We start from the raw sequence: 27,383 nt of genomic DNA on the forward strand, positions 1-27,383 counted from the left end.
ATGTCTGTATGATGAAGGGGAAGGGGCTTGGTTCTGTCCTTGTGCTGCTGAGCCTGATTCCTGGTCTCCTGTGCAGAGCCCTGGCCAGTTGTTTAATTGCCCAGCTGGGGGCAGAGTGCTGCATTTCCCGTCTCTTCTGATTGGTTTAAAGGTATCTCCCTTGATGCTGCTGTCTCCCAGGACGGTGGGAGCTGTTCTGGATCGTTGACCCAGGGGTCTGTGATGACGGCAGGCCATGGGGATGCTCATTTTTGTGTGAGAATTGCCCTGGGACCTCATTAGGTGGCTTTGGTCAGTGAGGCTCAGGAAAAGAGTGGTCAGTGTTAGCTGCAGCTGATACACATGCCTCTCAGCACTCCCAGATTTACAGACTGGGGTGTGGGTTCTGGGTGGCCAGCTGGGCCCCTGCTCTCTCCAGCCCACAGTCCAGACTTGTGTGTCTGCCACAGAGGATACGGGACAGCATGACAGCCACCAGAAACCTTTTTGGAGCTTGGAGGCTGTGGCCCTGGGTCTGCCACAGGCTGAGTCCTTTAGGGAGCAGGAGAGAAACACACCACAGCCCCACTTGCCAGGTGGAGCTGTGAGGTGTTCCATGTGGTGCCATGCTGTCATCAGGGTGGCCTGTCCTTACCCAGCTCACCACCCTGAACAGCTCAGTCTCCTGGGCTCTACTTCATGTTAGTTAGTGCCAAGTATCAGCTGCTTTTTCTCAGGCAGCTTCTCAGAGGTGAGTGCTACCGCTGGCCCTGGCAGGATCCTGACCTCTGCTGGCTAGGAGTGGAGCTGTCATTCCTGAGAAATGCAAAGTCACATGCAAAGTAGGGAGCCCTGTACCCTGTTCCTCACTGGGTCTGGGGTTCGCTCTGCCTTCTCAGTGGCAGATTGTCATTGGCTTGAACTTTAGGCAGGGAGCTGAGAGAACCCAGGCCCTGCCTGCCAGGGCCCCGACACTGCTGCTCTCTGGAGGGTATGTCTTGTTCTTACTCCGCTCCTACGGGAGCAGGAAGTCTTTGCCTGAATTGGCACAGACAAGCCACACGAGGGTGCTGGCGGGCTGCCGTAGGACCACGGATTGTCAACCACAGATGTCAAAGCTGCCTTGTGTAACTTTGCTGTCCTTGTTGGTGGTCTCAAGGTAGCATCTACCACTGCCCGAGAGGTGGGCCCTTGAAGATAAAACAACAGCACCAAAAGCACCCTGGCCTGGACTCAGTTTTTTTCTGCTCTCAACACTGTGGTGGACCTGGAGGCTTTCCGCCTCACAGCAGGGTTAGGGCAACTCTGCATTCAGGCTCTGCCCACCGGGTCCCGGAGAACTTGACTTGTCCTTATACCTTGAGGATGCTGTTTTCTTCCATGTGATTCTTGGCCACTTTCTGTCTCTTCCTTTTGCCCATTTTAAAAATTGGGTTGTCCATCCTGTTATACATCATAGATTCAGCATGACATTGGGGCCTTCAGCAGTGTTTGCTGTGAAAGCTGAAGTGTCCTCTCTACTGTCTGTCTTCTCCTGTCACTTCCAAGTCTTCTCACAGCCGCTCAGGAACCAGCTGTCCCAGGAACCATCCCTTGTCCCTCAGCTGCCCCTGCTACCTGCTCTTGAAGGGCCACCCCTGGCCTCCAGGTCCCCGATCACCACACGGCACATGTGTGATGGAAAATTCCCACTGAGCCACACACACCCGTTCAACAACACGTGTGGTGATGTTGCACTGGGCCGATGGCTTCTTTCTGGTGCTCTGTTGGGAATCTGTTTACCTCTGAGGGTCAGTTTAGCTCTCCCTGAAGGTGCTCGAACACACGGGGAGGCAGTGCAGCCTGTACCTCTGCCCCGTCATTCAGGACAGCTCCACTTGCACCTGCTGCCCCAGAGCAGGTTCGTTCCAGGATTGGGCTTGTCATCTGAGGGGTCAGTGCCTGCTGCCCCTTAGGTCATCATCAGGATGCACTGGAGCTATGAATGAGTCCAGGCTAGCCTGGCATCAAGAAGGCTCTAGAATGGAGATAAACTAAAGCCACGCCTAGTCCATGGGCCACCAACACTTGAGAGCCTTACTGTAGATGGTGTGTGGTGACGTTACCATTTCCCCTTGTATGGCTTTAGCCCTATAGTAGGCCCTGAGTCAAATTTCCATTGATGTGTTGGTTACATATCTAGGCTGTTAGGGTCACATGCCTGTTGCTGAGGCTGCAGAGGAGGACCCCAGGGACCCCAAATCCAGAAAAGAAGGTCTTTATTGTAGAGTTTCTCCTGAGTCCAGGCTTCAGTGAGACTTGTAACCTTGGACAGGGTGGCTCCTTTGTGTCTCTGAGCCTACTAAGGGGGGTGGGTATAGGGCAACATTACCTCCAAGCTACCTAGTATGAGGCACACATAAAATGCCATTTGGTGCAGGTAACCTGGTCAGTGCGTGCCCTCTGGGGTTTCTCCAGGTTATTCCTTTTTGTCTTGGTCCACCCCCAGAACCAAAAAGGAGCTTCCTGGGTAGTATTAGAAACAGGCTTTTTTCGTGTTTGAGTCTGAGTAATTGGGAGGAAGTTAGCCACTCCTCCCCCCACCCCCAGCCCCCACTTTAGTGTGTGTACCACGCCAGCACAGGCCGATCTCTCCTGTAGCAGAGGGAGATGGTGACCTGCAGATTCACATGCACGGTGCAGATGCAGAATGCAGAATGCAGAAATGCTGACGCAGGGCAGGCTGAGTCTCTGAAAACCCCAGGGCTGCAGCTTTGCTGGAGTCTGCATGGCCAAGTCATTTACCAACAGGGATACCAGGTCAGTAATCCGCCAGCTCTTTTCCTTATGACAGAGTGTATCCAGTGGGTTGGGGTTTAGCTCAGTGGTAGAGCATTTGCCTAGAATGGGTGAGGATTTATTCTTCCCCAGCACCGAAAGTAAAACAATAACAAAAATAGAAAAGAAAAAAACCCCACCATCCCATCAAAACAGCCATGCCTAGCCGAACTTAGTACCTCTGCATCTCTTGGCTGCCCACCTACACCTGCTGGATGTTCCTGTCCTGGACTTGCTGATCTAGGAACCAGGTCAGACATAGCCGTGCCACATCCTTGCTTATGGCAGGCTTTCCCTTCTCATCTGAAGCTTCCCTGTAGCTACCACTGTCTCCCAGGGCCAAGCATTCATCTGCTGAAGTGTCATTTAGTTCACTGGTGTGACTGCATGTGAATAATCATCAAACAAGAAGGGATATTGTTGTGGCAACCAAGTATGTAGCAATGGTGCTGTGTGTGGACTGAATCCCTCCTTTGGATTCTATGAGCACCCCCAGACTCAGGACTAATGTGTTAACCCTTAGAACAGTCCCGGGAGGTGGGTGCATTAACCTGGGTGGATGGAGACACACGGTAAACCAGAGCTACAGACGGCAGAGCTGTAGTTCTAACCCAGGACTCGGATTCCAGAGGCTCTGGTACAATGTACTGTGCTCCTTCCTGGAACTATTGGATTAAGTTACGGGACTTCAGTATCCCTTATGCTGACTTACTATTGGTACCAAGAGTCTCTAGAATTGCTTTTATTGGAATGCTCTCATCTCCCCACACTGACCTCAGCCTGCTTGTGTCTCCTCCCCACACTGACTTTGGCTTGCTCACATCTCTTCTCACACTGGATTTGAGCTGTCCACATCTCCTACACTGACTTTGACCCGCTCGAGTCTCCTCACACTGGGCTTGTCCTGGTCAAGTCTCCTCCCACTGGCCTTGACCCGTTGGTATTGTTTCTCCACACTAACCTCGGATTGCTCTGACCCGTCCATCTCTCCTCACTTATGACCATGACGTGTCCCATGGTTCGACTCCCCACACTGACTTGACCTGCCCGAGCCTTGGTATTTCTCTCCCCATAAGCTTTGGTTTGCTCGCCCAGCTGAGGTACCTCTCTCTCTCTCTCTCTCTCTCCCCCCCAGACTTTGATCCTCACCATTTCTGGCACTGGAGCAGCTTTGCAGACTATGTGCAGTGTGTCCTAGCCTTCACGGGTGTGGCGGGCTATGTCACCTACCTGTCCATCGACTCGGCTCTGTTTGTGGAGACGCTGGGCTTCCTGGCTGTGCTGACCGAGGCCATGCTGGGTGTGCCACAGCTGTATCGGAACTACCGCCACCGCTCCACCGAGGGCATGAGGTAGGGGTGTTCCTGAGGATGTTCCCACAGCGCTCACTGGAGCCGTGGGGCCCTGACAGTAGGATGAAGTCACGCTGCTTAAACACACTGGGCCTTTGACTCTTGTCTGAGAGGATATGTTTAGGTGGGGCAGGGGAGGGACGCAGAAACCCTCTGTGGAGGCCATGGCCCATCAGAAGCTGCAGAGCTTTTATGCAGGACCAGGGACTGAGGAGCATGGTACCTATACAACTGGATGTGGCAGGGCAGGTGACCTTACCAAAGGTGCCCCAACTATGGCTTTTTCACAGTGGGACTTGCCACGACCTCCCAAAGCTACAGTGTCTGGAGAAGGAGGATAAAGCTGTTGTCAGGATCATACTAAGAAGTGTCTGGAGACATCCGTCTAGTACAGGACAGTCCCCATAGACCATTGGAAAGTCTCGAAGAAGGTAGCATTTACTGAACACAGGTCCATTGGTGAGGAGGAGGGAAGAACACAGCCCTGTGTGTCATTTGGCACCATCCTTGAGGAAGCCATTCAACTTCACACTGAGACGCTGTCCCTTTCTCACCCCATATCCACTACTCACTAAGGTCATCACACCTCTTGTGCAAGATACCCAGGGGTCCCCTTTCTCGGAGGGGGGACCTTGTGCATAGCGGTGGCACTTTGATGTCAGTGGAATGACAGCATCCTGTTCCGTGGAGAAAACTGAATCCTGGAAGGGAGGGACTCACAGTGGCCTGGGCGGAGGTTTGCGGTCATGCCAGATACCAGGTTTCAGCGGCTCTCTGAAGTTCTTTTGACTGGACGCAGGATTGCGAGTCTGAGGCTTGTGTGTGTGCATAGAGTGTGTATGTTCAGATACAAGTGCAGTGCAGGGTGAGTGAGGTGGTGCCACTTAAGCTCTAACGTGATACACACGTGGGCAGGGCAGAGGTAGGCTGACAGTTGTGACCACGGTGGATCAAGTTTCCCAAGTGCAGGGTGGTTGGAGCCCTGAATTGGGTCTGGATGGTTTTCTCTCTACATCTGGTGGGGCTGGAGCCACGAGGATCCTGAAGCTCTGGTTTGGGCCTGGGGGATGTACAGGTAGAGCTCCAGCTCTGAGTCCATGTTAATGCAGAGCCTGGAGGAAAGGCACAGGGTGACTTCTGGACGCCATTAAATTTTGTTGCTGTTGTTCCAAAACTTGAGTGTTGGGTGACCCATCTTCAGCTGGGGGCAGAGGCGTTTTAGAGAAGGTGTCATGGAGCTGAGGAGGAGTCAGTGTTTGAAGGCATAGGGCTCCCTGCTGGGGTCTTCGAGGGGCAGGGTCCTAGACGCTCACGTGCACAGAGGCACTTGCCAGCCACACTCCCATTACTGCAGGGGCTGATGCTATGATAGGATTGCCCACCGGGAATCCTAGTTGGGGATATCTCGGCTCCCACTGTGCCCTCACCTTCTCCAGATGGAGGGATGGACTGCCACAGATCTGGGGACTGTGACTCTTGAAGCTGTGGGAAGTGCAGTTTCAAATAAATTTGATGGCGTGTGGGTGCTTCTCGTGATGGATTGAAAACGTTGTGTTTAAAACACGCGCGCACACACACAAACACTTAAACACACATAGAAACTAGAGGCTGCTTACTTTCCTCTAAGGACCTGCTCAGGCCATTGCACCATAACGAGGAGGATTCTACCTTGAGATGAGACTTCAAACCAGCTCTACTTTACATATGGATTCCTGGGGCTGGGAGTCTGGAAGGGCTGCTCAGGAATTGGGAGCATTTGTTCCTTTCTGATTCTAGTAGTCCTCAGAGCAGATTTTTCTGGAAAGTCTTACTTTACACATGTACATGTGCATGTGTGTACAGATGGGTGTGCGTACACACATGCACATGCACATATACAACCCCACAGGCACATATTCAGATTTCCTGCCTTAGAGCTACTGCTCGAGATATTTTTGAATAATTTCCCTCTTGAAAAATATTAACCGGCTGTGGTCTTGGAGCCGGTGATGGATGATGATACGTTTGGAATAACTTTACTAATTAATGCAGCGAACCTCGGCAAGGCGGATCCTGGGGGTATTTGCATTCTTCTTCCTCCAGGTTTTTACTAGATTTGAAGACTGTTCCCTAACAAGTAATTACTGGAGAACAAGGGGTGGGTGTAAAAGATAAGAGGGAGCCAAGCATTCTGCAGCCTTCAACAGCGTGGAACAGGAAGGAGTCGCTGGGGAATGCACTGGGAGTGCAGAATGGGGAGGGAGAGGCATTGCGGGGGGGGGGGGGGGGGGTCTGAAGGACCCAGCAGGGAAGGTGCTCAGAGGCAGGGCCCATATGAGGGAGGATGGAGGCCATGTGAGAACGGGATGAGAAGGAGGCAGGCAGATTTAGACTACGAGCAGTTAAAATAAAGGAGGCTGAGGGATAGACCCCTGAACCATGCCACCAGGCCACTCTGCAGGATCCAGTTGGGACTCTGGGCTCTCTTGCTATAGTGAGATGCTCCCAGAAGCTGGGCTTTGCTTAACCAGTGATCCCACAGATCTAGCCTTGGTCCCCTGAGCAGGCCCTCTTGAATTTATAGCCTTTTGGGAAACCCAGCGTGCTTCCTCTGGGATGTGTCACTGCCAGACCTCTGTAATCTGCCTGTGCTGTGCTTTCATTCTGATAGCTATGTGAGAAGTACTGCTCATAGTGTCCACAGCAGAAAGGCCAGGTACCACCCACCCCCTGGAACATACCATTTATATACCACAAGTCACCTGCTTGCACAGTACCTGGTGGTGCATGTTTATGCAGGCACCGGCTCTAGTTCAAAGCAGCACCATGTTCTAATTTTGGAGCAGGTTCCGATGAGCAAATTGAACTCATTAGCAGCTATGCCCACCTGACCCAGACTCCTCCACACCACTTACCTGCATTCTGTCTTTCCTGCTTTGCCTGTTCTGGTCATTACACACCTGTGGAATCATGTAGCGTGTGGCCATCTGTCTGGCTTGAGCATCATTCCTGTCCATGACTTACATCATTATGTAGATGCACCACATGTCTGTTGATGTTTTCAGTTGATGGACGCTGTGACTCATGCTGTCCTGGCTTTTTGTACAAGTTTTTCTGTGGACGTACTATGCTTTCCTTTATTGAGAAAGCATGTAGGCATAGAATGGCTGGGTCACATGATGGCTTGGCATGTGACCTTCTGTGGGACTGCCGGCCTGTTTTCTAGAGAGGCACATTTTCACGTTCCACCAGCTGTGTGTGTGTGTGTGTGTGTGTGTGTGTGTGTGTGTGTGTGTGTGTGTGTGTGTGGGGCACTGAGCCCCCCCCCATAGCTCTTCTTGTTTTTTCTTTATTCTCAACATCCTTGCGGGTGTGAAGTACTGGGCTCATGGTGGTTTGGCTTGCATTTCACTGACCATGAAATGATGATGAACATTCTCTGTGGCCCTGGCTATGTCCTTGAAGAAGTGTCTCTCCTTGGGATCCCATTTTAATATGTGTATTTGTAGTGTTTTATTGCTGAATTATAAGAACGAGAACATTCTGTTCTGGGTATTAGAATCATATCAGATATATGATTGATAATATTTCTCTTATACCCCACTCTGGCTTTCGTGCCTACTTTTTCAGTGTTATATCTATTGCAGCGCCTAAGTTTCAACTCTAGGGGATGGGGATGGCTCAGTTGGTAGAATGTTTGCCTAGCACGCCTTGGAGTTTTGATCCTCAGCCCCACACCAACTAGGCGTGGGGTACACACCTGCAAACCCAGCATTTAGGAGGTGGAGGCAGGAGGATTATGAAGTCAAGGTCATCCCCAGCTATGTTAGGATTGTAAGGCCAGTCTAGGATACTTAAGACCCTGTCAGCTTTAATGACATGGAGTGTATATATCTGCCTTTTCTTTTCTTTGCTTCTGGTGTCTCATCTAAGAGAACTTTACCTAACCCAGGGTTACAAATCACCTCCAAGGGGACATGATGATTTGGGTGGGTTTCAGGCCTCGGGGAGCTTTTGCAGGCGGTGGCGGTGGCGGCGGCGGCGGTGGCGGCGGCTTGGTGCTGGGCTGAGGTCAGCATGGTCAGCATGCCAGAGGGCTGAAGCTGGAAGGCAAGCCGAGCAGGTGCAGCAGTTGGTTTTGCTGTCCTGGGTGCCAAAGAGAGGCACTCCTGTCGGCCGCCCAGGGCAAGGGTGAGGTGAGGAGGTATTTTAAGAGCAGTGATCTGGCAGCCTGGTTTGGAAGGAAAATGCTGGAGCCAAGAATGAGGTAATGGGAGCCTAGATTAAAACAGTGGGGGAGGACAGGAGGGTCAGGCCAGGAGGCCCATTGAAGAGACAGCAGTCAGCACTGGCAGAGAGGGACGGGGGAGGAGGGAACTGCAGCCGTGCCTCGGCCACCTAGGATTCGGACCTCCCTCTACTTTGTGATCTTGAATAAATCTTGAAGTAGAAAATCTAGGCCTTTGGGACGACATTCTGCTCCACACCCACTGGCTCCATTACAAGACTCACAGCCTGGGAGAGCGGAAGTACTGTACTCTGGGTATCTTTTGGTTAGACCCTAGGCCAGCTGCTTCATCCATCCAAGGATGAGAGACGGACTTCTTGGGATATGATGTATCTGTACCACCCATTTCCCCAGGCTGCCCTTGGGCTCTTTCTCTTTCCTTTCTCCCCTCCCCCGTCTTTGAGACAGGATCTCTCTATGTAGTCCTAGAACTTGCTATGCAGACCAGTCTGCCTTTGAACGCACAGAGATCCTCTTGCCTCTGCCTCCTAAGTACTGGGATTAAAGATATACACACACCATCATCCCGGCCCGTTCAACACTTGATCCTCTTGCCTTCGGCTCCTGAGTGCTGGGGTTTCAGGAGCAGTGCTGACTCTTTGCACATGAAGATGTCACTGAAGTAAAGGATTGGGGACACCCTAGTGTGGAGAAAAGCTAGGGTTCGTTGCCTCAGAGCAAACAAAGCACTAACAGCCCCAGGAAACGGACCCCTGAGTTTGCCCTGTGTCCAGCAGCCCTGTAGCTCCTGATGTGTAGACCATGGTCTCCTTCCCCTCTGCTACCCCTCTGAGCCATTCAGAGTGTGTCAGAACCTCAGCTTGGTTAGATTCCTGTCCTAGGAATAGAATGGTGTTGGCATCATCAACAAGCTGTCTTCCCTGGAGGATACAGACCATCCGAAGGAAGAATCCAAGAGGCTAAGAATATCCCTGGCACTGGGCAGTGCCATGCTCCAGCAATTACCTCATGTCTCCACTTGCTGTTACAGACACAACTATGCACTTGGGGCCAATGGGGTCTTAACAGTGAGGGCACTGGGCAGGTGGCCTGGGCAGGAGGGACAGGTGGTCTGGGGCTAAGGGCTACAGCTGTATATCCTGTGCTGCGACCTGTCTCTGCTAGACTTTGGAGTCGAGCCCAAGAGATCCCACACCCACTTAGTATGTGACACTGGATGAATTATTTAAATACCCTCTCACTCTGTGTGTGTGTGTATAACTGGGTCACACAGGTCATCTCTGCGTGTTTTGTCCCAGCACATGCTTGACATGCATCTGCGACTCTGAGGGGCAGGTTGGCCACCTTTGCAGCTGGGTCTTCCTAGTCTCTTTGGTTTGCAGCAAACCCACATGAGTCACAGCTGCTTCCAACTTCTTTCTAGGCCGTGACATGTCCCTTGTACAGCTCAGCTTGCTGTCTGACCAGGGCTTGTGACACTGACTTTGAGGCTGGCCCCTGAGCATCCAGCACCTGCTCTCTATTGGGATAAGTGTACAGACGTGACTGTCCAGGTATTTCCTGGATGTGACTGGACAGGTGTGACTGTCCCAGAGGCCTCTGGAAGATTGGCCTGCCTGTCTGTTGTAGGGGGATCCTGGGCTCTGTTTAAGAGGAGGTGAATCAGATGCAGTGACCCCAGCCCTCCCCATGTTCTGCTCCTTTATTGAGGGACTGAAGCGGAGGTGTGAGGATGTTGTCGCACAGGTGATCCAAGAAGACCCAGATTTCGTTCCCAACACCTCCATCTATTACCCTGGGTGTTCTGAGCCCCCAACATTTTGGCTTTACCTGATTTTTAAAAATAATTTGTTTATTTTTATTTTATGAGCGTTGATTGATGTTTTGCTTGCATGTATATGTGAGGGTGTCGGATCCCCTAGAACTGGAGTTACAGACAGTTGTAAGCTGCTGTGTAGGTGCTGGGACTTGAACCTAGAAGAACAGCCAATGTTCTCAACTGCTGAGCCATCGCTCCAGCCCCTGGCTTTACCTGATCATAAAAGGAGAGTTAAAAGCCTTCTTTCTGGGCTTGACTCCCATAGGAGATCCCATGGAAGTTGTTTCCTGTTCATTTGGTGCTGTGGGATTATGAGGGACATTGCCACTTGTCTGAGAGGTGAAATCTGAGCTTCCTGACCATGTCGTACAGACTGCCATGACATTCCAACTGGCTTCAGCTACCTGCAGCCCCAGACTTGTCCAATCACAAGAGAAACAGTAGTAAGCTCCATATGGCCCCACATTGGTATACCCATTAGGGGTCCTTTATCTGGAGTGTGTGTGTGTGTGTGTGTGTGTGTGTGTGTGTGTGTGTGTGTGTGTGTGTCTTCCAGTAATGTTGTTTGTTTTGAGACAAAGTCTTGTAGCTGAGGCTTATCTTGAACTCCTAATCCATCTGCCCCACCATCCAAGTGCCACCACACCTGGGTATGATGCCCCTTTTGTTCTGGGGCGTCTGAGCTGTAGCACTGGGACTGGCATAAAGAGATAGCCATTTCAGGAAGGAGCAAGCTGGTGTCCCCAAGAGGACAGGAAACTGGCATATTGCAGAGAGGTGGCCAAAATAAGTGGCTGTGTCTTTCCCTTGTGGAATGTTTCCTCTGCATGGTGTGTGAGGGGTCTTGGCGGCTGTGAGCGGCAATCAGCTGTCTGCCTGGGGGCATCAGCTGCAGCCTGCACACATGGGCTGCATGGAGTTTAAGTTAGTGCTGCAGGTTCAGCTGCCGGGAAGGCTGGGCTTGTTTGCACCTATGATGCAGTGAAGCAGTTATGTCTGTCATCTCTAATGCCATGTGAAGACACAGGATGTATGGGGCAATAGGCCATGGTTGTTTCTGTTTCTCTAATGGAAATCTCTCTTGAGAGAAGGCCCCAGGGCAGCCTCTTTATGCTTCGTGTCCTTCCTCTGTCTTCTCCACCGCCCCCCAACACCTGTAGCACCCAGTGTGGGAACCTCCTGGGCCAGGCTAAAGAGCCCTGAGGTCCTGGCCTCCCTGGATACCAGCCCTTGTGACTTTCTGTGATTAGGCCATTCTCAAGGTCTGGCCAGAGCCATGGTCTGACCCACGTGGGTCAGAACTCCCAGGTCCTGGTGTGAGGTAAGAGTATCCTCTCTCTCTGTGACCAGAGAAGGGTGCAAGGTGGTAGGTTGGGCAGGCTTGGGTCAAGGTGTCCTTCTGTGGTCCCCATTTCTTAACATGCCCCCTAATCCTCTGGGTCACACCGCTGACCTCTGTATAGGTCCCCGTTCTCGGGTCAACACTGACCACCCCTTTGTATCCTTGCAGCCTCAAGATGGTGCTCATGTGGACGAGTGGCGACACCTTCAAGACAGCCTACTTCTTGCTCAACGGCGCTCCTCTGCAGTTCTCAGTCTGTGGTCTGCTGCAGGTCATGGTGGACCTGGCTATCCTGGGGCAGGCCTATGCCTTTGCTCACCACCCCCAGAAGCCAGCACCCCACGCAGTGCACCCGACTAGTGCCAAGGCTCTCTGAGGCATCTCTGGAAGACAAGGACATGTGACCAATCAGCCGTGGGTGCTGAGTCCCAGCCTATGCGTCTGCATTCGGGAGGCTGGCCCTGCGCACTCCACAGATGAACAGGCCGTGTGTAGGCAGAGATAGGAAGTTGAGTGCTTGTCCCCGTAGCCTTCAGGTGGGGGACTCGGGGGTAGTGGAGCTAGGGCTGGCTCTGTGGTGTTTTCAAGGTGATAGAAAAGGCAGGTGTCTTTCCCTACCTCCTCCAGGAAAACACTGGCCTGACCCTGAAGTAGGTTCATGCAACTGAGCAAGATGGCAGGCCCAGCAGCCCGCTGAGTCCCTTCCTCTCAGCCAGTTTCCCTCAGCGAGCCTCTGTCTAGAGCCCTGTGGCGCTCTAGACAGTGCTCAGTCATGGCTGCTGGTGGCTGGTCTGTCCTCAAGCTCTGCCCTGCCCTGCTCTGGTGTGCCGCGGGTGTATCTGCGGCACCCGGTGGAGATGGAAGCTGCTGGCCTGACCCTGGTCACTGGATTTTGCCCCTCTCTCTGCTCATCTTGAGATCACGTATGCTTGGCAGCCCTGTGCTGGCCTGGCTGGCTCCTGGGTCCAGAATGTTCTAGATGCTTCTACATCACAGTTTCTTCCCTTCTGCTGGGCAGAAGGTCTTCTCGTGCACGCAGTGATGCCATCCACGGATAGCACAATAGCTCTTGACAAGTCCTGGTGGCGCACCAGGTGGCTGAAGAGGCCGCACTGTGCCACCTTCAAGCTCCCTCAGATATTCTAAGTGTGTGAGCGAGATTCTTGCTTACTCTCTCTCGGGCCTGTGAGATGCTTGTAAGATGTTTATTTTTTGAAAATGAAGGGAGATGTCTGTAATGGTAATTACCTCCAAAGTAAATGCCATCGGTTGCAGGCCCAGCTGCTGAACGAACATGCTCCATGTGGTGTCTTTAAGTCAGTAAACAGCACGTGGGTCCGGTAGGGAGGATGGCATTACAGAGCAGGAGGGGGGTGAGATGTAGGGTTGAGGGTGGCGGTGGTACAGATTTGTGGAGAAGGGTGACTGGTACTAGTTTAGGAGGTGGAGGCTGGCATGGGGTGGCTGGGTTGAAGGGTTCATGTGGCTCTTAGGGACTGTGGTCCATGTCTGGGTGGATGAGGACATCTGTCTGGCATTTGAGGATGGATGGACTCACATTGCCCTCTGTGAAGCTGATGGAGGGTTCCAGGTAAGCCAGAGATACGCAGTCATGACTGGGATTATGCTTTTCCACGCTGTTGAAGTAGATGGGTTTGGGGGACCACTCTGGACCAACTGTTTAACAGTAAGGAAACAGAAGCACAGGAGTGAGGCACTGCCTGGACTCACTCCTGTTCTCTGCCTGGCAGGGTGTTGTAGATGACTGCGGGGTCATTGCCTGCACGGCTGAGGCTGCACCTCAGTGGCCTGGCAGGGTGTTGTAGATGACTGCGGGGTCATTGCCTGCACTGCTGAGGCTGCACCTTACCACGGTTCTGAGCACGCAAGCCCAGTCAGCTCTTGGCAGTATGGGAAGAGCTGCTTTCCGCAACCCAATCACTGCTGTGATTGTGGTCAATGTTTAAGTATCACACGCACCAAGGATGCAGCCAGTGCACTGTGGTGTCTTGCCTAGTGTTTCTATATGGACTTCTCCTATGTCCCAAGAGGGCTGGTTGGAATCCGGGGGAATACATGTTCCCTGAAACCAAACAGGAAGCTGAGGCCACAGCATGCCCAGCCCTATATCCTTCTGGGAAGGTTTTTAGGAGGTGGGGAGTCCTCCTGGTCTCTATAGGCAGAGAAGCCCAGAGCAGGTGGTCTGCTAGCTCAGGAGAAATGTGTCCTTCCCTGCCCACCGTTCTCAACAGAGCTGGCTGTTACCCCCTGCCGTGTAGTAACATGGTGGCTTCCGATGCCCCTGGTTGAGAGTGCTGTTGGCACTGGTCAGAATGACAGTAGATCCCTTGCTAGTTCCTCATCAATTCCCTGGCTTCCAAGGGACAGCAGCCTGAAGTTTACTTCTCAGACCTTCATGGAGGAAGTCAGTGCACCTGACTAGCAGGAGTCCATACTGTCCCTGGAGAAGGGGTTCACCTTGAATGCCAGCCTGGTTACAGGAGGTTTCCTTCTGGCTAGATCTCTGTCTGCTGGTACCAAAAATCCCCATCGGGATCTAAGCAAGCCCAAAGCCATGGATTCAGGAAGGGCAGTTCACCTTGAACGTCCCAGACCCACCTTCAGTGTGTGTTCAACATCTACCCATGTTGTTACACATGCTGGGGAGGCAGGCCTGAGCTCAAGGTACCCTGGGGTAACTTCTAGCTCTGCCCCCTCTTGGAGGATGCTCTGGCTCTTCTAGTCCCTGCATTTTCCCCATTCCTTCAAAGATATCTTAAAAACAAAAAACAAAACAAAACTGTTGGCTTTGGCCCTGGTGGATGTGGGCCCCGTAGCAAGAAGGGGGCTCTGTAGAGGGCCGCCACCAGGGACTCAGCAAACCCCATGCTGGGCTCCAGGTTTAAGCCAGGCTTGGCCAGGCCCATCCTTAGCAACTGTTCCTACATCTAAAAGCAGAGTACCCCTTTTGTCTCAAGGAGATTGCACAAAGATCCCAGAGAAAGTGGAATGCTCTGAAGAGACATAGAAGAAGGTTGCCTGGTGTGGGTCACTGGCCTCCATCTCTTGCTTGGTCCTGGAGGAATGCTTCTGGCAAGACCAAGTTACCTGTTTGCTTCCCAGGACCCTTATCTCTCATGCCCAGTTGCCTTGACAGGTAAAGCCCATGTGTGTGCATATCTGCCACTCCATGCCACCCCTACCCCTAGAGACATGGCCGTGGATATCCAAGCCCACTCCAGTCCTGGATTCAGTTCTCTACCTGATACTCTGAAATCTCCCACCTTCCCCGGGGAGTGAGGACCGTGTAAGGATGGGCTAACTGAACTGTCAGGGCAGTGTGTACAGTCAGCAAGGATGCTGGCAATGTCAAAGTTTGGGGTGCTCTGTTCCTGCTGTGTGCGTTTGCCAACCCCCCCCCCAGAATCACAGCTCTAGGAGCCCCGGACTCAGCATGGACCCCACAGAACATAAATGATACCCAACTGAGCAGAACTTGGCTTCCTGCCGTGAGGAGGGGGTTTGCAACGTTTTATTTGGTTGCAGTAGATTCTTGCAAAGCCTGTGTGGTACAAGGGCCCCAAATGGGCCTGTACTGAAAGCTACTATCACATAAGGGCCTTGCTGAAAGCTACTATGCAGTAGACTGTAATGATGGCCTGAAGACAGAGGACCTTTCCTCCTGATGGAGAAGGTCTGTGACTCTCTTAGGTACGGTGTGTGTGTTGAGTGGGTGGCTGGGGCTCACGGAACATCTGATCCTCCTGCCCCTGCTTCCCAAGTGTGATTGCAGGCATGGGCCACCACCTGCCCGTTTGTGAGGAAAGGGTGAAGCAACATGGCTTGGAAAGTTCCATTTCCCTTGCTTTCATGGAGTAGAGAAAGGCCATGCCTCCTTGGCATATCAGTGTCCCAGCAGGAGTCTCCCTGAACTGCCCCCTCACCCTGCTAGGCCCTTCACCGAAGTTTTGGTTTTCACTTGAGCCATGTCTGAGGGAAGCGTCCCAACAGAAGGGAGCATCCCCTGGAGACAGACAACCTTCCCGCAGACCAGCTGGGAGGGCAGGGAAAGGGTTAAAAGGCCACCATGCAAACCTTGAGCAACCTTATCACCGGATTGAGCTGGTGTGGAGGAACAGAGGTCAGAGGTCAACGCTGAGGTTTCTCCTCTCCCCTTGCAAAGAGCAGTTAGGCAGAACTAGGGTACTAAGAGCCCTGGCAAACCTCTGCCCTAACGCTTGGCAGGTGATGTGGACAATGCCAGTGCCAGGTGCCTGCTGAAGCCCTTTACACGGGGTACTGCCCCCCGGGGGTCACAAGGTAGATGCCACCCTCTGTTCCCTGGGGCTGCCCTAGATTGGGAGGGAGCAAGGGAAGGCGAAAGTTAGTCTGGGGTGGCTGGCATTTGCTTCAGACTTGGACTTTCTGGGACTCAATTATTTTTAATTAGCCATAGAAAATTTAAAACTGGAGGGAAAATAAAAGGGGAAAGAAAGACCAGGCTGCTATATCCTCCAGACTACGTGAAGCTCGGGGTTGCTTGGGGTGCCAGGCCGGCTGCAAGGGCATGCCAGACCAAGTCAGCGGGCGCTTGGTGTCCTCCGAGGCTTTGGGCTTTGACCCTCCAGAAGCTTTCAGCAGAGCACTAGGCTGAGGGTCCCACCCGGCCTGGAGAGCTCCCTGCTGCGCCTGCGCTCTCGGGGTCCTGCGAGCTGTCCTCGGTGGCGCTGGCCGAACGCGTGCTGTCGTCGCGCGTGCTGTCCTCACGCAGGACCGGCTCAGGGCTGGCCGCGCGCTGTTGCTGCTCCTTGAGCTCCGAGTAGGAGCGCGAGAAGGTGTGGAAGATGGAGGTGACAGGGAAGGCCATGAGGAGGATGCCGCTGAGGATGCTGCTCAGCGCCACCACCTGGCCCGGCAGGCTGCGCGGCACCATGTCTCCATAGCCCACGGTGGTCATGGAGATGACGGCCCACCAGTAGCTGGCGGGGACGCTGGAGAAGTCGCGGCGAGCGCCCAGCTCGCGCTCAGCCAGGTGCACGAGCGGCGCGAAGAGCGCCATGGCCACGCAGAGGAAGAGCAGCAGCAGTCCGAACTCGCGCGCGCAGCGGCGCACGGTGAGGCCGAGCGAGCGCAGTCCCAGCGAGTGGCGCGCCAGGCGCATCACGTAGAGCACGCGCAGCGCCCGCAGCAGCCGCAGCACCAGCCCCGCGCGCTCCAGCATCTTGCTGCCCGTGGGCCCTGCCGCCAGCCCCGCGAGCAGCGACACGTAGAAGGGCAGGATGGCCAGGATGTCGATGATGGCAAGCGGAGTCCGCAGGAAGGCGCACTTGCTCTCGGCCTGCAGGGAGCGCAGCAGGAACTCGAAGGAGAACCAGGCCACGCACACCGTCTCCAGCACGAACAGGTTGCGGCACTTTGCGGAGCACTCGCCCTATGGAGGAGAGGGACACCCGGTTGGCAGACGGTGGTGGCTATGAGGAAGTCAGTCAGGGACGCGAGATGTCACACAGACCCCGCACCAGGGACATGTGGGAATAGGAGAAGGGTATAGAAGAATTTGGCTGAAAAGGCCCAATCTGCCCTCTCCTCTTGAAGATTTATTTGACATCATTTCTGTATGTGGGCTAATGGGCAGGTTGTTTCTGGGAAACTGGAAAGGCATTTAAAACCTGGAACCACTGACCACTGAGCACTTCTGATATGATCGGTGAGATGCCTACAAAAAAAGCTTTGGCATGAATATCCTAACATTCCACTTTTAGACAGCTGGGGAAAGGAGAGGAAAAGGAATCACAGTGCACTGGAAGAGGCAATAGAAATTAGAGCAGGAATACCAGAGCAGAAGGCAGACCTGAGAAGTAGGCTCTTGAAAAGATCAAAATTGACACGCTTTATACCACTGGAACAGGAAAGGCAGGTGGGACACTGCTACTGCCACCAAGGAGGAAAAGAAATAATGTGCCTGCGAGGTGAGTAATTTAGACACAATGGGCAAATTCTAGAGTGGCAAAGAAGAAATGGGCTTGGGGAAGAGCATCTGGATAGACCTAGAGCAAGCCTGGAGACAGAGGCAGAGGTCCACACAGAAATCGCAGGTCCAGACGGCAGCGTTCCAAGTATTAACATCAAGTCTTCACCATCCTTGACAAGAGTGGAGGAAACATTTCGGAGCTCATTCTGTTGACCTCGGCACAAAGCCCAGACAGTGTGATCTTTAAAAAACTACAGGAGCATACATAAGGCCAAGCATGATGGTGCGCTTCCTCTAACCCCAACACTTGGGAGGTACAGGCAGGAGAATCAGGAATTCAAGGCCATCCTCAACTATATATCTGTCTTGAGGCCAGACTAGGTTACATGAGACCATTTCAGAAACAAAAATGAAAACAACAACAATAAAAGCTTAAAGTGATAGCAAACAGAACCCAGCAGCAGAGGGAAGACTTAGAAACCGTGATGGAGGACCTTTGAGATGGCTCAGCAGGTAAACGCATTTGCCACCAAGACAGATGACATGACTTTGATTCCTAAGACCTGCATGGTGGAAGGAGAGAACCAATTTCTGCATGTTAACCTTCACCTGTGGGCCATGGCACACACATGCCCTCTCTCAATAAATAGATGCATGTAATAAGTTAAAAAAAAACATGATAGAGGACGATTTTTGCTAGGGAAGCAAGGTTGACTTGGCACCTGAAATTCCTTAATATAATTCATAATAATAGCATCATTAAAAGGTAAGATCAGAGCTGGGAGATAATGGCACATGCCTTTAATCCCAGCACTTGGGAGGCAGAAACAGGCAGATCTCTGGGTTTGAAGTCAGCCTGGTCTATAGAATGAGTTCCAGGACAGCCAGAGCTACATAGAGAAATCCTGTCTCAAACCCCCACAGCCCCCTCCTAAGTAAGATTAGATAATCTGCAGCGAAGGAGTTCTGAAGGTTCAAACCAGGACAGTTGATACAGTAAACAAACAAACAGATAAATCCAGTTTGGAAAGGAAGAAATAACTGTTTGTTCACAGGTGACCATGACTTTATGTACAGAAAAGCCCAAAGAATCCACTAAAACGCACACATTAAAGCTGAAAAAATTAATTCAGTAGCATTGAAGGATATGAGATAAATATACAAAAGTCAATTTTATCTCTATAAACTTTCAACAAATAATCTGAAAATGAAAAATTTTAAATCCCATTCATGATACCATGAAAGAAGGTCTCTCTCTCTCTCTCTCTCTCTCTCTCTCTCTCTCTCTCTCTCTCTCTCTCTCTCTCTCCTCTCTCTCTCCTCTCTCTCTCTCTCTCTCTCTCTCTCTCTCTCTCTCTCTCTCTCTCTCTCTCTCTCACACACACACACACACACACACACACACACACTTGATGCCATCAGTTCTGAAGGACATTCCACATGGTAAGATAGACTCTGACAGTAACAAGTCAGTGAGAATATGGAGGAACTGGAACTCCCATACACTGCCAATGGGAATGCAGACTGGTCCAGTCACTCTAGAGAACATTCTGGCAGCTCCCTAAATGAGTAGTGGAGTTACCATCAGACTCCACAGCTCCACGTGTGGGTCTCTGCTGGAGAAAGCACATCTCCATAGAACTTGTACAGGATTTTTACATCAGAAGGCAAAATAACCAGAATGCGATTCTATGGATGAAGAATAAACAAAATGTGGTCTGTTCACATGATGGAATACTCTGAATCGTCAACAGACAGCAGTGTAAGTGGACCCTGAGAATGTGATGGGAGAAACGATACAGAAGACACACTTGATGATTCAACTCGTATCAGAGTTCAAATTAAGGAAATCTCCAGGAAAGTGGATTAGTGGCCGCCAGGGGTTGGGGTTCAGGAGGCATGGTTTGGGGGACACAGGGTTTGGGGGGACACAGGGTTTCATTTGTGGTGATGGGACTACTTCTGAAAAGCATGGAATGGGAGGATACTTCAAATGTGTTAAATGTACAGAGTGTGAATTATCTCTCAATAAAATATTTTTATTTTTTACAGAAATTACTGAAAGCAGTCTCTAAGCAAACCTCAGTGTATGTGTCTAGCTGGGCTACAAAAAATAAGTGAATGGCAACGGGCAGAGGTTGTGACTAGCGTCTCACTGCTGGGACACAATCCGGGGCTTGGAGCTGCATTTATCCAACAGCATAGGAGACAGTTACCTTGCTGGGAAATGCGGCAGACCTAGCCGGCCACACACAACCTCGAGGCTGCCACGTCTCACCTGATGATTCCCCTCCCTACCACAACCACACCAGCCCATAGACCACCCCAGCTCAGAGTATTTGACTCTGTGTGATAGAATCTGTCACCAGGCCACCTCCACTATGGGGGAAATAGCCACAGTGATGCTTACAGCACTCAGGCCCTGATTTCACCTCCTGCGAGGAGCCTCCGGGTCCGTGTGAGCATCTTGTGTCCGAGGCCCAGCGGACGGAGTGGTAAGGCCCGCAGCTTTCTGTCACTAGTGAGACCTCCACTCAGAAGGGGTCTGAGGCTTCAGTGGTCATCAGGTCTTGGCTCAGCAATAACTTGTAGGCGTACAGATAACAATGACACCCGCACACAGAGGGATACGGGGGGAATACTCAGGGATGTGCAGGCCATCCTGTGTATGCAGAGCGGGACTCTGGGAGGTCACTACTGAAAGGAACGCGGGGAGCTGGCACCCAGACTTCTCTGTTCAATGCTGCAAATCCTAGCTAGCCACATCAAACTGGCCATCTGTATCTAAGGGTACTGAGCGCAGAGGCCTCTGCCTCATCTACTCCCGCATTAATGGGCTACCAGGCCCCCACCTTGACCTACATCCTGTTGTGTGGCTGGAAATGCCATCCTTGTGCTCACATTCCTGCTAATGAGAGGGGTGAGGGCTGCACTCAAGTCAGAGAAAGAGCCCTGGCCCTGACCCCAGAGTCTCATGCACAGACTGCCGCTTGTTGCTGCCAAAGTCTCTACTTCCAGACCAATAGGACAAGCGAGATTCTAGCCTCAGCCTTGTTCAAGGAAACGCCGATGCACATTTCAGTGAAGACACTGGATGTTCAGAGGTCTCCTGTCCATCTTCGTCTCAATGTCCCCTTCCCTGTGTTCCTTGGGTAGCTTGCCCAGGCCACACACATGGAATCTGCACTGGGCAGGTTGACCTCAAGGACATTACCCTAAAGTTATTTTTGGAGGCATGGCTGCCATCACAGGGTGGGAGAAAATAACCCTGTGCCCCTTGATGGGTTGAGAACCACAAAACAGGGGGTACCAGGGCCCGGAACATATCCTCCGAGTCCCACAGATCACTGTTGGCCTGTGCTGGAGAAAGACCCGGATGCTGCCACCCAGGGACCCAGCTCAGCCTCCCTGGCTAGAAAATACCAGGTCGAACTAAGGGTGGTGGTGTCCTCGAGCCTGAGGTTAGTGGAAGGGAGCAGTTTCTAGAACTTTCAACCCAGAAGGCAGAGCCTGATTCACCATGACACGACATATATCTGTCCTCCTTGGCCAAAACCAGGTCAGAAATAAGCCTGCGCTCATCCTCAGCTGCCCCTGGAGAGCTTCCCTGGGTAATTTTATTCGGCATCTGCTTGTACTTTTTCCTCACTCGAGTTCCGATTATTCGGCAAGCTGTGATGTCCATGTGCAGTGTCAGATGTCAGGGTTGGAGGGCCGGAGGGAGTCCCCACCAGAGTCACGAGTCCCTGGAAGAGCAAACAGGCCCCCGTGTCTTGGCGGAGGCAGCACGGGTAGCTCTGTTACCAGGACTCGCCATACTCCACCCTACCCAGCAGCTGCAGCAGCGTCCAGCTTTCATGTAGCAGATGCAACAATAAAAGAAGTTCCAGATTCTAGACTTCTCTTTCTCTGGACCCACGGTGGCCACTAGGCTACAGTCCTACCCCTGCTCTGTCTCTGGAACCCTCTTATCCCCTTCAGAAGCTAGCTCCTTTCCAGGGAGACCAGGACAGAGGTAATGGTATGGGATGTCTGCATGAAGAAGCCAGGTCCTAGGCTGAGGAGCCCAGGAGAAGTTTCTCACTGAAGGTGAATCTGGAAATGACTGTAAGCTGTTTGCACACTGGTAAGCAGGGTCGGCCATATCTGGATGGACGAGAACAGGTATGTCTGTTTTTAGGGCCTATTCATTTGGAAGAGAGTCTTAGGGGACCAGGAAGAGGTCTTAGAAGACAGAAGGGGATCCTTAGGGACTAGAGAGACCTTGGAGTATGTGGTAGTGCTGGGGAACCAGAAAGTGGGTCCTGGGGGAGCAAGAAGAGTGTCCTGGAGGTACAGGAGATAATCTGGGGGATCAGGAAAAGGGTCCTGGGTAACAGAAGGGAGTCTGGGGGGTAAGGGGGTTCTGAAAGACTAGGGAGAGGGTCCTGGGGAAAAGGAGGGGGTTCCTGAGGGACCAGGGGGCAGTTTTCTTGTCCACTGAAGAGGAGCAGGAAGAAGCAGTGGTCAGACCCAGGGGCTTGTGCAGAGGAGAAGGGGTTGGGGAGAACAGAGATGAGACTTTGGAGGCCATCTGGGTCTAGTTGCTTAGATGAGGAGCACACGCAGCTCCAGCCCCACACTTCACACCTGGTCTTCAGCCACTCAGTGGGAGGTGGGGCTTTCCCACAGTTGCAGCCCTGGTACAGCAGAACTCTCACTCTACCTGACCCCCCTGGGCATCCCAGGGGCCACTGGCTAGCTACTGCAGTCACTGCATGGGCCATTATAGCAGTGTCAATGTGGTGTCTCCTCTCCTGGCTTATCTGCTCGGACTCTGGAGGCACGAACTGTGTTTGAATATTTGATCCCACGAGTAAACCTCCTCTTCAGGAAAATGTGCTGTGAGTCTTTCCCAAATGACAGCTTCTGGGGTTACTTATGGCTCAGAAAACCAAGGTCAGCTGTCTCTCAGGGAAGCGGCTCCATGAATTGGAAACTGAGAGACTGAGGACATGAGAACATGGAAGGCAAATGTCTATTCGGGTTCTATTTCCCTCTGTATGTAAGAAACACTGAGCTGAATTTGGAATTGGTGCATTTCATTAAACCCCACATGTGGAATCATCCATAATTACCAAAAACAACAGAAACAACGCCCCTCCTCAAACACCAAAAACTTACAAAACCAAATCTGCTGGGAATGTTCTGTGTTCCTACCCTAGGGATTCTCTAGGATTGTTGGATATGAGATGTAGCTTCACAGAACAGACACATTCCCTTCTTGACTAGAAATTTCTGAGTTGTTCCATTAGTCTATCCATTCTCCGGTACACATGGGTCAGCTGGGCCTGAGGCTAAGGTTTTAGAGTCCAGGGTATTCCAGGTGAGGTCTAGAATGCTGAGCAAAATACACAATGACGAAAATTCTGCACAGGTAAATTTTAAACACTGTCAAACACTGTCCACTTTGACCTGGGGATTTCATTTGGGGACTGGACTCATAGGGAGCATTGGAAATGGGTCCGAAGTCTTCTGCACAAGGAGGAGGCATGTCAGAGAGCAGTTTTGTGAACTAAGACAGCACACCAAGGCATCTTCCAGGAGGAAGATTCACAAGGGTCCTACCCAACACAGATTCCTCAGGGCTGGTCAGTCCTCCCAGGCATGCTGACCCTGCTTGCTCCAGATGGGCACATGGATGGCATCTACACTGAGGCTTTGGTGTCCATGTTCCTGCTCAAGGAGATTTGTGGTTCCCCTGTGTTACTCTGTCAACATTTTGTTCTTTTTTGCTATTGACTGGTCCCACTACATGATGGTGCCAGTGTATATCCACCGGCCATATGTGGATACACATTTGTGTTCCGGGGGCTTTGGCAAACAAACCTGGTGTGAACACTAATGAGTCAGCCTCTGTGGGCATTTGCTTTTCTTCTGGATACGTTCCTAGAGTAGATCGCTGGATCTGATCATGTCACGATCAGAGTACACTACTGTAGTCATGCCACCTGCCTTCCCATATAGGGTCTGGGACTCCGGCGCTCTGCAACTCTGTCAGCACTTGCTCCCGACTGCTTTTCATACCACAGTCCACCTACACGTGTCCTCGTTCTCTGCCTCTCTTTACCCTGGGAAGTGTGTTATCTCACACAATTACTTAGTTTGTAGAGCTCGGTGTCTTCTCATGTGTTCTCATTTGTATGTCTTCTCTAGGATCTGCTCAAACCTTTTGTTCCTTTTTAACTGGGGTTCCTTACAGCTGAGTTTATACAGCTCATTATATCATCTAATTGCAAGTCTTTTGTCAGATCTGTGATTTGCAAATATTTCTCCCTGTTGGAGCCAGGCCTTTTCATTCCCTTAGCAGTCTTTCACAGGCAAAGTGTTTAACTTTGATGAAGTGCAATTTACCAATTTTTCTTCTGTAGAAAGGCTTTTGATATAACATCTGAAGGCTCCACTCTAGATGAGCAAAGACTGCCTCTTAGGTTTTCCTGTAGAAGTTCCACATTTCATATTTTATGTTTATGTCTATGGTCCATTTTGAGCTGAATGTTTTTAAAAATAAAATATAAGGCAGAAGGGCGGAGAGATGGCTCAGTGGTTAAATGGCTCAGTGCTCTTCCAGAGAACCCAGGTTCAATTCCTAGTGCCCATATGCCGGCTCACAACCATTTGTAACTCCAATCCCAGGGGATCTGATGCCCACTTCTGGCCTCCTCGGGCACTGCATGCACATGATACACAGACATACACATAGACAAAACGCCTGAACACATAAAAACAAAAACTCAGCTGATCTTGTGCATGTGTGTCTCCTCTCTGTGTTGACTGCAGGCCTTACCTCTCACAGTGCTACAGTGTCTAGCCGCAGCTTTGGAGTAAATCCTGAAGTTAGGAGGTGTGACTCCTCCAGCTAATTCTTAAAAGTGACTCCTCTATTGTCCCATAAATATTTTCTTGCTGATATAAAAAAAAAAACAAAAAACTAGGCCGGGTGGTGGTGGTGGTGGCGGCGGCGGCGGCGGCGGCGGCGGCGGCGGCGGCGGCGGCGGCGGCGGCGGCGGCGGCGGCGGCGCACGCCTTTAATCCCAGCACTCAGGAGGCAGAGCCAGGCGGATCTCTGTGAGTTCGAGGCCAGCCTGGGCTACAGAGTGAGTTCCAGGAAAAGGTGCAAAGCTACACAGAGAAACCCTGTCTCGAAAAACAAACAAACAAACAAACAAACAAAAACCAGGTTTGAAATGAGATTTCATAGACCCTAGCACTCAGCTGGGGTGAGTCCCATAGCACCTGATCTCCCAATTCACGGCAAGACATGTACCTCTGTTCACTTTGGTAACAGATGTCTCTCACCTATGCTGTGATTTTTTTTTTTTTTAGACAGAATCTCACAAAGCCCAGGTTGGTCTAGAACTCTTAACCTTCCTGCCATTACCTTTCAAGTGATAGAAGTATAGGTATGCACATTAACCTGGCTGTCTTGTCATTTGGGGCACATAGAAAAATCCACACACGCCTCATCAGGCGTCTAGCTCACTGACAGGTCTGTTGATGTTCAGTGCAGCTCTGAATAGTACTTCAAAAACAATTTCCATTTGCTCATTGCTGGACTGTGGTATGCAGCTGGATTTTATCTATTAAGAGTCCCGTGACTGTCCTAACTTATTTACTTCTTCTATAGGCTTTTTCGTGGATTTCTTGAGTCTCTCCATTTTCTTGCTTCAATGCCCCAAAGGGAATGTCTAGTATATCATAGCCTGGGGAGGAGAGAGGGGGCAAATACTCCATCTTTCATGTTTACCTGTCCGTGTAAAGGTTGGACATTACCCAGAAGACTGAACTGGCTAAGCTAGGCAATGGTCGACATTTTTCCCTCATAAGATGTGAGGTTTTATGGCTTTATTCTAAAACTGCTTGGCTTTCTATAAGTCTTGGTACATCCTTTCTAAGTGTGCTAGCAAATCAGAGAGCAAGTGCTCTGCTTTATTCTTTCCTTTTTCCCCTTCCCCTCTCCTCCTCCCCACCCCCAGAGTACTGGGGATTGGACCATTGCACCAGGTACTGAGATACATCCTTAGTCCTTTATTTTTGAGATAGGGTCTCAACTAAGTTACTTAGACTAGACTCAAATGTTCTCTCCTCAATTTGCAGTGTCCTAAGTCATGGGGTTACAGGAATATGCCTCTGTTCCTGGCCTTTTACCCCACCCCCCACCCCCCCCACCCCACCCCCGCACCAGGAGCCTGCCTGGACCTCCAGCCTCTCCTTCCAGCTTTGGATTCCTGTTTCCTACCCAAGGTGTCTCTCCCACTGGTCATTTTGTTGAATCATACCCTCCAGCAGTTTCGAGAACAGGGTGGGGTAGATGTCTTTTAGATTTTGCACATCTAGAATGCTGAGTAGGAAATAATTCTCTCTCGGGGCGCTGATGATGCCCGCTGGGCCTCACCTTTTGACTCTGCTGTTGAATTGCAGTACTCACATTAGTAAACAAAACTCAAGCGTGTGGCCCACACAGGCCACATCTGAGCAACTATGTGACCAGCACAACAATCAGAAAGGAACGTGACTCATGTTCTACCCATCCTGGCAGCAGAGGAAAGGAATAAGACGTCCAGGCTGGCTTACAACTAGTGAACAGGACAGGCACACTTTGGAAAACCAAACGCTCCAGAAAGCAAGGTCTGTAGACATGGGGCCCATGCTGACACTGGTCCTGTTCACTTTCCAGCGAAAGGAAAAGATGGGCTCAACTCCCATGGCGGCGAGACTTCAGTCAGCAGTGGGGTGGGTGTGCCACTGAGCTACACTGACATGCTGCTCCACGCAGGCTCACTTTTGTCCCTGCTTTTGTCTCGTGTGATTAAAAATTAGCGACAGTAGCTTGCCGAGGATCCCCGTGACGACTAAGTGTGTATTTCACTCTCTGCAAATTAAGGATAGCCAGCAGACAGGAGACAGGAGGAAGCACAGGAAGACAGATGTATCTGAAGTCTGTGTCTTCCTTGGTGGGTGATTAAACTCTTCCACTCCGCCTCCGGCTTGTACATCACCTGGACTTACTCCCAGCCCTTCATCAGTCCAACCATCTGCTTTAGGTAGCCAGGTAGAACAGTCGGCGGGATCACCCAGCCTCCTGCAGTCAGCAGTCTTAACTCGGTGTCGTCCACAGGCAGACACGACGAAGGCTGAGACCACAGCAGAACACATTCTCGTTAATGACCAAGCTGATTTCACCTTCTGTCTCCGAAGAATTGGAACAATGTGTTTGTTAGCTTGTTTCACTAACTCCAAATCTGACTTTGAACTCATTTGAGGTTTATTCTTCTTAATTATCTCTGGAATAGAGCTCTCGTAGTCAGATTTGGTGAAGCAAGCAGGAAAGCAGCACAGGAATATCAAATCTACTCAGGAGGAGCTCTTGTTGAAAAACATCACTGTAGTCATTTAAGCAGAAATAATGAGCTGCTCATTCCCAAGAGTCTGTGCTGAAGGCAGCAGGCTTGCCGATCCGCTCTCCCGACAACACTTTGTTAACTAGTTTGTGTTACGCTGCATACAGAAATCCTTCAAGGGCCCTTGTCCCAAATGTGGCTGGTTTCTTCTGAGAGAGGGATTCACAGTAGGCAAGCGCATGAGGTTGGGGACTGGCACACCGAGCCTGCCCGTGCGCTTCCTGCAGCTGGGGGCTCTGCTGTGGCCCTGGGAGTGTCAAGCATGCTTTCACCCAGCTTTGAGCAGTGCACTGAGGTTCCAGCTAGATGTGCAGATGGAATCAGCAGGATGCAGACAGACAGGACACGGAGAGTCCCAGATCGCGGATTAGATTGCCATTTGGTTTAACAATGGCACAAAAAACACACAGCCACTCTTCTTCATGGAGCTGTTAA

General features: G+C 51.4%; 2 protein-coding genes across 7 annotated transcripts in view; one reads left to right on the plus strand and one right to left on the minus strand.

Annotated features, from left to right (window-relative positions):
- The window catches only part of Slc66a2 (solute carrier family 66 member 2), a 36,807-nt gene extending 23,977 nt beyond the window's left edge, over positions 1–12,830 (plus strand). For all 3 annotated transcript variants that reach the window (XM_052742654.1, XM_052742656.1, XM_052742655.1), the window contains 2 exons: positions 3,932–4,148; positions 11,706–12,830. In XM_052742654.1, the coding sequence (XP_052598614.1) occupies positions 3,932–4,148; positions 11,706–11,913 (425 nt within the window). In that variant the 3' untranslated portion in view covers positions 11,914–12,830. The remainder of the gene's footprint in view (positions 1–3,931; positions 4,149–11,705) is intronic.
- Positions 12,831–15,033: 2,203 nt separating this feature from the next.
- The window catches only part of Kcng2 (potassium voltage-gated channel modifier subfamily G member 2), a 74,696-nt gene continuing 62,346 nt past the window's right edge, over positions 15,034–27,383 (minus strand). For all 4 annotated transcript variants that reach the window (XM_052742652.1, XM_052742650.1, XM_052742651.1 and 1 more), the window contains exon 4: positions 15,034–16,968. In XM_052742652.1, coding sequence (XP_052598612.1) covers positions 16,183–16,968 — 786 coding nt within the window. In that variant the 3' untranslated portion in view covers positions 15,034–16,182. The remainder of the gene's footprint in view (positions 16,969–27,383) is intronic.

The sequence above is a fragment of the Peromyscus californicus genome, unplaced genomic scaffold (assembly GCF_007827085.1).
Source record: "Peromyscus californicus insignis strain IS unplaced genomic scaffold, ASM782708v3 Scaffold_17__1_contigs__length_78620276, whole genome shotgun sequence".
Lineage (NCBI taxonomy): Eukaryota > Metazoa > Chordata > Mammalia > Rodentia > Cricetidae > Peromyscus > Peromyscus californicus.